This window comes from Bacillus rossius, chromosome 2, assembly GCF_032445375.1.
Source record: "Bacillus rossius redtenbacheri isolate Brsri chromosome 2, Brsri_v3, whole genome shotgun sequence".
Lineage (NCBI taxonomy): Eukaryota > Metazoa > Arthropoda > Insecta > Phasmatodea > Bacillidae > Bacillus > Bacillus rossius.
The window spans coordinates 133,640,094-133,652,197 of NC_086331.1; the positions used below are offsets into that span (position 1 = coordinate 133,640,094).

The following is a 12,104-nucleotide window of genomic DNA, read 5'->3' on the forward strand; positions in this document are numbered from 1 at the left end:
CACGCCTGTCCCATCCCAGTCGGCGCTTCTCTTTCTCCACTCCACTTATCCAGTTTTTGACGTGGTGACGTCTTACAAATAGAGACCGGAAAAATTCGCGAACCCATTTCGCGATAGGCTAGTTAATATACATATAGTAATACCTCAGTGCTGCCTCTGCTATTGGCTCACAACTCACCTGGATGACTCTGGGCCAATGAGAAACGCCCAACCAAAGCTTTATCGAATCACAGGCTGCTACGTTGGGACGTCTCACAATACAGCAGCCAATGAGTGGGTGACATTTGACCGAGTGTACGTAGAACTATGGAGTTCGTCCTGCAGGTCATTGAACCCGCGAACTTTTCCGGTCCCTACTTATAAATCGATGAACGTCGGCTACACGCACGGAAAAGCATGACTCATTGTCACGTTCAGCCTGAGCCGAGCGTGCAAGAACCGGTCGACCACCGTGCGAGAAAATGTTCTGTAATATCAAACAGGTTAAGGCGGGCTTTTTAAAATCAGCAATTTAAAAAATTTGATTTATTTGTCAAATTTTCTTTATTTCAAATTAACAATTTATTGACATTGGTTTGATTTCAGTTTATTTCTATAACTAATTGTTCGTTATTATATTTAAACAAATTATTTAAATAAAATTTGCAAAAACTGTAAATAATATTTGAAAATTAAAACGTATGCAATTTATTATCAATGTTTTCTTATGACGTTATCACGTAAAATTATCGTCCGTAAACCGACTTTACAGACAACCCCCTTCTTTTTTAAACTTCAGTGACACTGGCAGGGCGTGTTCCCGGACCTTAGGAAGTGTCCAGCACATTCAGTCTGCCTGGTTGATCACGTCTCAAAACCCTTTTTTTTTTTTTTACGGGATTTTTATTTTCACTGTTGCTTTCATTGTGGCTGTGGTGGTGAGGGGTCGATCAGGTAGGTTATTCATCATGATCGGTTTCTCTCCTTATTCCTTTCTCCTCTTTGCTTCCATATGCCCCCTCCTCCTGGCATCAGAATTGAAGAGACACAATACATTTTTGCCATGCAGGATTTTACCATTACGCTACATGCTTTGATTAAGTTATTTTGCTTTGGCTTCAGCCATGGCCTTGAACTTTTACACTGCAGCTTCTCCTCCTATTAACGAGCCTAAAGCAGCTGGGGGGGGGGGGGATAAATAAATTGGAGCAGCCCTCCATTCTTTACTTCTTTATTCCGATGTGATTTATTGTTTATTTTCTTTGCGCCCCTAATTATAAATGCCGAGCCAATTTTTTTTTTCACTCTCATTATCTTGTTCATTATTAACACCGCTACATTTTGACTGAACTTCGTTCCACTTCTTTTCTTTATAATTACCTCTGCCTTTTCGACTAACATCCCATTTGCTAAATGTCTGTCTGCTATTTTATTGCTTCGCAAGTATGTTATGCCATGTTCTATGCATGCTATGTCGAGAGCATGAATCCATGTGTCAACTCATGCCAGCTATTTAGCAAGCTTTGTGCAAAGTCCATAGAATAGACAGCTTGACAGGTGGAACTCTATGTGCAACTTGTTTAACACAGACTTTACCAAATATTTACCTTTCACACTCCTCTTGGCACACGACATAATTTTGCAATGATAAGTTAATCTATGCGTATATAATAGTTTACTAAGGTATTAGTAGTAAAGCGGAGATGGTTCAACCACAGTTTTCATTGCATGTGATTATTATTCAAAATGATGTTAGTAATTAGCTGGAGGAAATGACCCGGCCCTTTATTGCCAATAACCATTTGTCGCATAATCGCGGAACTTCGAATTGTTGCACGACATTGCTTCTTCTTTCTCTTCTGGATTATGTTTATGGTCTTCGTTCGGAAAAGGTTTACTTATATTCCAATTTGCTGCACAATGTCGATAGGGGTAAATATCTTCAGTTTCGTGAAAATTACCACGTAGTTCCCCCAGCAATGCCCTTACCAAATCTGTTTTCATTTTCCATGACATTGCATGGGACATTCAGTCCATAGCCCAACAGTTTTATGCAATGGGATGTCACACAGCCATTGATTGTTTCTGTTTGGTTCAAATGTAGTCAAACTAGAAAATGTCTGGTTCGAAATAATTGAAATCTCATAATATTGTTTAAATGGATAATATAAAAATCAAACAGGTTTATTCCGAGCATGTTTGCACCTACATGACATTTAAGAAATTCAAATCTGTGTTTTCTGTTGGGACTCGAATGATGGTTATGGCTTTCTGGTCACAGTAAAGGAAATTCATCTACAAAAGGGTTATTATTGATGCGGACTGCATCCTTTTATAGTCTTATGTTCGTGAAGAATGTACTTCGTGATCTCCAAGTTGTAAGTGGTTGACATAAACACAGCACATGCCATGCTTGTCTCTTACTAAAGATGGTTACTATTAGGTTGGCAGGGCACCTTGTGATGCTGCCGATAGGACCACCAAGACACACATTGATAAGATCTCTTAGGATTGGGGTCACACACACTGTATCTATTGACAGATAATTTATAATTAATTCTGAGAATTCTAAAAAGCATTGTTGCATTCACACATTATGTTTTTATTCAATATAAGTAGCTAAATGAAAAGGAATTAAGATCTAAAAAACTGAATTTCACCGTGGTGACATACCTACAACAAGCTGAGGGAATCAGTCGGAAGTTTTTCACTGGGATTCGAGAAAAATTGCCCCAATCAAGGTGAAGCAGGATATTGTGGAACCGAAAACTCTGTTGTCTGACACTTGTGAAGTGGTGCATCATGAGATTAAACATAAGTTAAGTGAACTGAAGGATATTTTGACAGCATCATGCAACTTCCAAAGGGGCAAAGGGGTATTAAGCACAGTCTGTAACAGTCTGGAGAATAACTGGGCTCATTATCATAGGTACTGTAACTTGCCATGGAACTCTCTGCCTGAAGACACTAGGCTTTCCTGTTTCAGGCTTCGAACCCCGGGCAGTTTGAAAGTGACGTGGAGCTTTGCTGGCAAAAAGGTCACACGTCGGATTCCATATACCACGTGGGTCGGGTCGGCATCAACAATGACCGACCTGACGAGTCCTTGGTGGTCCACGGCAACGTGAAGGTCACCGGTCACATTGTGCACCCGAGTGACCAGCGAGCGAAGGAGATCATCCAAGAGGTAATGTCAGTTAACTCTTCGTTAGTTATGAACTGCCTCTTTTTAAGTACTCAAACATTAGCTATGAATAAATTGGAAAATGTGGCCAAGCACTGTTTTCTTTTATCAACTGTACACAATGTTAACACAAGTCATTGAATGGAGGGTTGTCAATGACTGTGGTCGCTAATAATTTATGCTCATGTGGCATAAGTAGAGGGTTGGATCCAAACATATGGCATGAATTTAATTTATGAGAATCAAGCGGCACCCAAGTTGTTTAAAGACCCAAATCAATCTTGGAGTCTCTCACCTTAGAGCCTCTGAACATAAAAAGGGTGAAGTAAACATCTACCTTTGTCTTTTCCGAAATTCTTTTGACAAACATGTATTTCTTTTTAGAGTCTGCAGTCTTGTTGGTAATGGAAAAAACACGAACAATCGGAAAATCTTTGTCGAAGTATGTGTTCAGATCGTTCACGTGTCACCAAGGTGCTCGGGGTTGGATTCTGGTGGAACTGCGTGGGAAGAGGGGTCGTGTCCCAGCAGAAGAGCCCGAGTGATGGAGCTGTGAGCGCACTTGAGAGTGTGGGTGAGGGATTGTCACGAGCGGGTGCGTGGTGTCGGCAGTGCGACTCGGAGCAGCAGCTGCGCAACGTGCGCAGTCTGCGGCTGGTGCAGTTCCACTACCTGCCCGAGTTCGCGCTGCAGGCGGGGCTGCCCGGCCTGGCGCTGGACACGGGCGTCGTGGCGCAGCAGGTGCAACAAGTGCTGCCCGACGCCGTGCACAGTGCCGGAGACGTGGTGCTGCCCAGCGGCCAGCGCATACACGACCTGCTGCTCGTCAACAAGGTGCCTGTCCCGACACTCCAGACCACGCGGTTCTCTTGTTGTGCTACTGTGCAAGTATTCAGTACCTATGCAAGTGTGCAACTATGCGAGTATGCAAGTGTGCAAGTGTGTACTAATGAAAAATTTATCATTTCAATTTTATGGCCAAAGTCAAGGTCCATGAACTCTGCTAGGGTTTTTTTTTTTTTTTTTTAGGAATATTGGTCTTCTTTGAGGCATATTGCTCCTTTTTCGAGGAATTTTTCTTTTCTGGATTTTTTGAGGGGGAAAAATGTGAAACTTTTTTCCTCTAAAAAAGGATTTTTTCCCCTTGAAATAGGGAAATGTTTAGGAAATTTAAGAGTTTTTGAGTCATTTGTGAGGAATTTGAAGAATTTTGACACCGAGATGGCTGTCAGCTCCTTAGTTTCTCTTCGGAAACCCTCCCCGCAGGAACCAATATATAATACTAAATTTGTATCAACATATTAATTTGTAGTTACATTAATGCTCTTTTTTTGGCTTCTAGATATTTGATACAGACATTTAAAACTGTATTATTTTAAAAATCTATTTATTTATTCACTATATACTTATCTCCAGTCACATTTAAGGAAACCTAAAATAATTATTTGCTAATGTTATATTTGATGCCCCACGATTATGTGCCATATTACTTGATAGTTGAAATACAGTGTTTATAAAAGATTGTCCCAGTTTCAATGGTATATTATAACAGTTTAATTTAGACTACTTACAACAAATCATACATCAAATTGAAGGTAAACTAACATTTTTTTCTTACAAATGTTTAATATGTACACCTTTTGTTATGCGGTACACATCAAACCTAAAGTTTTAATTTTTCCCAAAATTTTGTTAACACGTCACGGAGTAACGGAAGCAATGGCCTCTTCAATTCTGTGTCTCAACTCTGGCAAATCATTAGGTAGCGGCGGAACGTTGACACGATCTTTCATAAAGCCCCAAAGGCGTTACGTCAGGTGAACGTGGAGGCCAGCGAAAAAGAGCTCTGTCGTCTCGACCATTACGACCAATCCAACGGTCAGGGACTTCGACGTTCAACCGCTCTCGTACAAACGAAACGCACTTTGAACTAAATTAAAGATTCACTCTTAGAAAACTATAGAACACAAAACGCTTTACGCTCAGGAGTCGCCATTTTGCGAAGGTGGCGCTGCAAGCGAGAAAACACAAAGCAGTACTCGCGAATGTTTGTTGCTCTTTGAGACCTTGAACCGCTTACAGTTGATACTATTAAAATTTATAACTGGGACATTGTTTTATGGACATACTCAATGTTATTGTGGTGTTTAAAATAATTTTACAAACTAGCAGTAAACAATTTTTCCAGGATCGCCTCTTCATGGAAAATGTTGGTGCTGTGAAGGAGCTTGGCCGACTAACTGACGGTTTGGTAACTCGAGTTGGCAAGCTCGAAAAAATTAACCGTAAAATAGTCAAGTGCATTCGATTAGACAGCGTAAGGTCAACAACGAGCATATCTACAGGTGAGTGCTTGCGTAAATTGTACTATTATATAAGAAAGGATTTACTGTTTTTGCGCCATTTGTCCCTGAATTTTCACAATGTCGACCAACATAATTTATAAAAGTGAAATCTTAATATAAGTTATATTTTTTCAAAGTTCACTTCACTTATAATATATTTTGAACTTTAAATATGCTAACCTTTGAAATGTATAACCTACATAATATAATTTTAAAAATGTATGTATCACTACATAATTTACAAATCTCCCAATAGATATGTATGTTAAACATTTGGGACATTTGATGTTATTTTAACGAAAATTTTAACGAAAAATCTAGTGTTTGATGTTTGAAAATTGGCTTTTACATAAACGGTTTTATTTATTTTATTTTTTCCTTACCCCAAAAATTTAAATATTAAAAATTGTAGGCCTAATTTTTTACCAAAAAGTTGACATGCAGAATGAAACACCTGATAAACATTATGCAGAATGTATGTTGATATATTTTATAGTAAACGTCACTTATAACAAAGTAATTATCAATCTTCTGAAATGTTTTGGGGTGATCAGAACTGAAATTAAAATGCAAATTCAAATAATTTTTTTAAAATTATTTTTTAGTGATGCTGTCATTCATTTGCATTTAATAACATTTTGGTAGGAATCAGTGTTGGCTAGAGAACAGCAGCAAGGTGCAAATAAATGTCTCCTTGAAACTGCACTCTCCTGAAGTAGGGCGGTGTGGTATGTTCTGGATTATTTCCCTCATGCGATCGGAATTTTCGTAACGCTTGTAAATTGTAGCCCCCTCAGAAAAGAAATTTTACTTAAAAAATATATGATTATATTTGTAAATATTTTTGTATCAACAATGTTCTTTGTAATTTTTTGCTAAACAATTTAAACTGAATTTGTTTCAGTTTCCAGTAAGTCATCAATGTCTAGCTGTAAAAGGCATAGAAGGCACCGATGCTGCAACAGCAGTCACAGTACAAATGATACCAAGGATAGATGTTTCTGCAGCTTTAAGTTCATCTACATTGCCATTGGTTTGCTGTTACTTACAATGGCATTCTGGTAAGAACTTTATGCAACTACCAAAAAATTATATATCTTAGGTAGTAGAATTTGGGCTTCGATTGCAATGTGATTAAACGGCCTGAAGGCTTGAAGAATGGGACTTGACTTCGGCTGGATCTCAAAGCGCTCATTGTATTTGCATGTTGGAGAATTGCCTATCCCATTTTTAGCAGAATTTCTGTTTTTTATTTAATTTTCCCTTCAAAATAAAAAAATATATGTAAACAGGCTTTTATAAGGTAAGTTAGCCAAATAAGGCCCCCCTTAATTATAAAATTAAAAACACATAGTATGAAGATAGTAAAATTTATGAATGTTGGACAGCAGCCTTCTTAAACATGTGTACTTCGATAATACACGATCAGAAGTACCAAAAGTAAGCTAGTTGTATGTACCAAATGACATTATCCAAAAATCATGCAAAGGGCCATATTAGGAACACCTGTTCCGAATAAGGCCCAGCAGCAGTACCAAATAAGGCCCATGTTTAAATAACTGCCAATTGAAGTCAAATAACAATAAAAAATAATGAAATTATCTATACATTACAAGGTTCAATGGTGGTAGTCCACATTCAGATAATTTGAATTACATTGTAACATTTTAGAACCTCAATCGATAAATATTAAAATTTTACAGCTGAACATGTAAATACTAAAAGTTCGCACTGGAATCACAAACCAGAAATTTTAAAGAAAAGTCACAGCTGAAAATGAACATGTAGGTACGCAATATGTCTGTGAAACTAAGTAGCCTTACAAGCACAAACTGGGCAAATGAAATTTGGTATTTTGTCAGCAGTAAGCCCCACACATTCTTCATGAACATAGTGGCTACACTTTACACACAGTCTCATGTAAGCACTCATGTCCTCTGTGCAAATGAAACAATACCAGGCTTCTTTTCCTTTCTTCTTCGTGTCACTCGACCCAATAGCAAGATGTTTTTGTGTGGCAGGTTCAGAGTGTTTTTTATTTATTTTAACATTGGAACTTCCTGGGGCAGCATTGTCTGGCTTGTCTTGATTTTGATCATTCTGAGTCTTCATTTTGTCTTCAAATAATGTCTTCGTTATCTCAACAGCTTTGTAGCTAAGCGATTTTTTTCGATTAACATTATTCTTTTTCATCACCTCAGGTGTCCATAGGATATCTTTGAATGAAATGTTTAAACTAGGTTCTGTGCCATCACAGGATACAAGAGAAGAGTCACTTGAATCACTTGTTCCCGACGATGAGTCTTCTAAATACCTTAGTTTGTCAGCTATTTTTCGAGTTTTCTCTTTTACCTGCCCATGCTTGCTCTCTTTTGGGTTAACTGGGGCTGCAGATTGTGATCCTTGTGCTGTTTCATCTGGGTTTTCTATTCTGGTAAGTTCTAAAGGAGTGTAAGCACTCTCGTGGATAACAGTAGGGTCAAATGGGTAAATGCCAGTTGCAGAAAACCCACTTGCTACATTACTAGGCGTAGCAGCTTTGGTCCAAACCTTACTAAATATTTTCCCAAAAATACTTTTGGTTATTGTGCGGTCTTGAATGTTTGTCTGCTTTGACCAATGTAGTGACACTTCATCATCCCAAAATGTTTCATGAGGACCGAAAACTGATTTATCAAAAGGCTGCAGCTTATGTGTTGTGTTGCTTGGTAAGCAGAATAGTGTAATTCCGTAGGCTTCAGCAGCTTCCACAATGCATATGTCCAAGTGTGATGATGCACCATCAAAGATAAGCAAAATGTTACCTTGTAGTTTGAATTTCGCAAATTTTTTTGAAAATATTTTTTACAAAATATTTTTTTTATTAACCTTTTAAGAAGGTTTTTAAAAATGTTTATTCTACAATAAATAATCGTTTTAGTGTTTTACAAAAAGCTTTAGTGCTGCAACAATGAGATAAAAATTTCAGAAAACTGATGTTCCAAATAAGGCCCGCGGGCCTTATTTGGTTCTCCAAAGTGGGCCTTATTTGGAGTTTGTGGCAAACACAAACTTTTTTTAAGTGTTTTACTCACAGTTTAATACACAACAAGAGTTCAGAATATATAACCATACTAACATATTCTGTAAACTACGGGCTTTAAAATGGTATATAGATACTTTGTGTCAGTTACATTACCTTAATGTGAAGTCGTTTTTCACGATTCGTCGAAATTAGTAACCACAGCCACTACGAATTCCTTGCTGGTCTTTAATGCGTGTAAAATGGCGAACAGTTCGCGTCCCAACAAGTAGTACCTGCACTGACCTCTAGATGCCAGAGGCTGTCCGCAGCATGTCTCGTCCGGTGAAAACCTCTTTGCTATCCTAGTAAACTCAATGACGGGCCTTATTTGGACCCGGGCCTTATTTGGTCAAGGTACCTTATATCTGTGTGTGTCTATGTTTGTGGTATTACTGGATAAGTGGTCAGTATAGCAAGTATTCGCTAGGGACTAGTCTTTTTTCTGGGACACATTACATTTTTTAATCTTATGGGCATACTTATAGTGAAGTTTCATTTATCTTCACACATAATGTTGGTTATTTTTTACTTTATTAATGCTTAAATATAATGTATTGCAAGCTCATGTGTATGTTTTCGCGATGGAATAATGTTCTATTTTCGAAGTGTGTATTGAGTTTTCATTCATGTGTGATTATGTTTTACTTGTCTACTGAGGTGTGCTGTGTTGGGCGTGTGTCTTTGCAGGTATTTTATTATTTTATGTTTGTATTTTATTTTAACAAATAACCTGATGTGTACAAACCTAAAACTTTATTTCAGTTATAACATTTAGCTGAAAGTGATAAGCACTTTCTCAGAGCTTGGAGCGTGTGTGGATGTGCCCCTTACTCTAACAAGATGAATTATTGGTTCAATGAATTTCAACCTAGCACTTGGTGTTGCTTCCCTGAAAGACCATGGTTTGTGTCTGATATTCTCTAAACTACTTAAGCAGAATTTCCACTATAAATATTCAGTAACTTAAATCCTCCATAATGTAATCCTGTCTTATTATACGTTACTTCATTGTGAATTATTTTCTTGTTGCAGCTTGATGGCGTTAACAGCATTACACTTTTTACATATGCGTAAGCATACCATGATATGTGGCAATCTGTTTGGAAGGTAAGAGCAAGATTTTTGCTGTCGGCCATTTTACTAATAAACTCTTTCACATTTAAAATGTACCAATGTGTACAAAAATAAATTTGAAAAATGCCGAATATTGGAAGTCAAAAATGGTATAAAAATTACTTTATAATTACAGCAGAATAAAATTAGATTGTAAGTAAATAAAAAGTTTTAAAATATATACTGAGAACGTTTAAATAATATTGTAGCTAAACACACTTAACTGCTAAAGCTTTTTTAAATAATCCTTCCCGAAAAAGATTACTGGCAAACTGATGCTGCTACCACTACAAAGGGATATATATATATACTACTCAAACCAGTATGACATCATGGCATCCATATTGGATACATCTTGTATTATTTTTTTCTTATAACTAAATACTAATTTAAAAACAACTTACATTTATTTTTAAACTTCTAGTGAGTAAAATCAGTCTCAAGGAACATGTCTTTACAGATTACAATAAAAATTACAATTAAAATTCATAACTATCTTTCAGTAATGACTCACATAATTAACTACTGAACGACCATACAAGAGAGAGAGAGCTTCACCAAGCTCTTCCCTAATTCTTCCTAATGTGTTAACTTAATAGCATCAATAAACCATAATTTATAATTAAACTTAAGAAAAGATAGTCCTGCACTCACATTTTTAAAGAAGCTGAACATTTCTTGATCTATCACTTTAGCCTCTCCTGCCCTTGGAAACCCAAAATAACTTAACAATTTCAAACTTGGACTGTACCGACTCGCTACCAAGTCTGGCAGCATCCCGACCAGTTAGCATACCCTGACTGCATGCCGGTCTCAGTTACTACTTGTTACCACTGACGTGAGACATAGCCTCCGCCAGAATGAGTCTCGAGCTCACACTAACTCCCGCTTGAATCCCCGAGCACCGCCGCGCCTACCAGAACAATCCGTGGTTGTTGGACCCACATTTCACAAACAACTGACCAGGACAGCTGAGCAGGCTACCCCCTCCACCCAGACGTGTGGCCACACCGCGCGGAGGTTTGCCAGTTCTCGCTGCCAGTGACCGCGCAAGGCGCACAGCTGAACAAACGAACTACAAAAGAATTTGACCAATCTGCACATCAGCCGCGCAACCACGCCCACCGCACGCCCCAGTTACCGCTCATGCAACCCTCGCGGCGAGTGAACATTTTATTTCAAGAACCGTGGAAATTTCAACCCGCGACAATATTAGATTTGTATGAACTATCTGTTACAGTAGAGTCCCGCTAATCCGAACCCCGCTAATCCGAAAATCCGCCTAATCCGAACAGGGCTAGGACGAAAAAAGAAATATTTTTATAACAATTATGAACCTTGAAAAGCAAAGAAAAACAAGTTCTTTTTCAAGTAATGTCTTACGTTTATTAATATGTACATAAGAAATGATGTATCTATTTCTCCTTCAACTAAAAAGAAAAAAAATATGATTACGTACATAGTACTTAAATATTTACGTATTTATATTATGCTAAATACGCTAAATAATAAAGGTGTGTTTTGTGTCTGATCTTTAATATTTGACACATCAGATGTTAAATAGCCCACGCCTCATAAAGACCATAAATGGCATTATATAAGAAAATTCCGCCTAGTCCGAACAGGGTTCGGTCCCAATTAGTTCGGATCAGCGGGACTCTACCGTACATGAATGGTGAGCTGTTACAATGATGATGTGCCTGTAGTTAAGTCAGAAACTAACTATAACTGACAGCGAGGGTGCCACATGCCAGCTGCTGTCTCGCAGGAAGGAGGCGGCACTGAACGCCTCCAGCAGCCCCCACGAGGACTGCGCCGGGTGCAACGGCAGTTCCGCCGAGATGTCGCCCAGCGAGCCCGTGCCAGCTGCCGGGCTGTCAGCCCCGGCTGTGGGGCGGCCCAGCGCGTGTAGAGCTGCCCCGAACCTGCTCGACTCGGCCGACACCGCCTGCCAGGTAGTCCCCTCCTCGTCCACTGGTGTGCCTGCGAGGTGAACCAGTTTATTTTACAAACCCGTGTTTTTAATAGAATGGCCATGAAAAAATGTCCCAGTTACGAAATTTATTAGCACCAACTGTAAGCATTGTAGAGGGGTCGTTACCTCAACACCGAAATACCATAACGCCGAATGTCAAAATTGACCACAACACCGACAGCTAGAAAACTGCTGTGTACCACAACGCCGAAATAACAACTGAATGAATTTGTGTGTGTTTCTTAAATGTACCTTAACGCCGAAATACCACAATCAAACCTAACCTTACCTAACCTAACCTAGCGTAATATAACCTAGCCTATCTAGCCTAGCCTATCCTAGCCTAGCCTAACCTAACCTAGCCTAACCTAACCTAGCCTAACCTAACCTAGTCTAACCTAACCTAACCTTTGTGGCAGTCCTGCAATGACATTTTTCGGCGTT

At 38.6% G+C, this 12,104-nt stretch overlaps 1 protein-coding gene across 5 annotated transcripts in view; it reads left to right on the forward strand.

The window, feature by feature from the left end:
- The window catches only part of LOC134529858 (myelin regulatory factor), a 103,006-nt gene that overhangs the window by 70,201 nt on the left and 20,701 nt on the right, over positions 1 to 12,104 (forward strand). For 3 of the 5 annotated variants that reach the window (XM_063364373.1, XM_063364376.1, XM_063364374.1), the window contains exons 12-17: positions 2,951 to 3,166; positions 3,776 to 3,997; positions 5,352 to 5,508; positions 6,413 to 6,569; positions 9,605 to 9,679; positions 11,454 to 11,640. In XM_063364373.1, the coding sequence (XP_063220443.1) occupies positions 2,951 to 3,166; positions 3,776 to 3,997; positions 5,352 to 5,508; positions 6,413 to 6,569; positions 9,605 to 9,679; positions 11,454 to 11,640 (1,014 nt within the window). The remainder of the gene's footprint in view (positions 1 to 2,950; positions 3,167 to 3,775; positions 3,998 to 5,351; positions 5,509 to 6,412; positions 6,570 to 9,604; positions 9,680 to 11,453; positions 11,641 to 12,104) is intronic. The other 2 variants (XM_063364375.1, XM_063364377.1) reach the window with 1 other exon arrangement.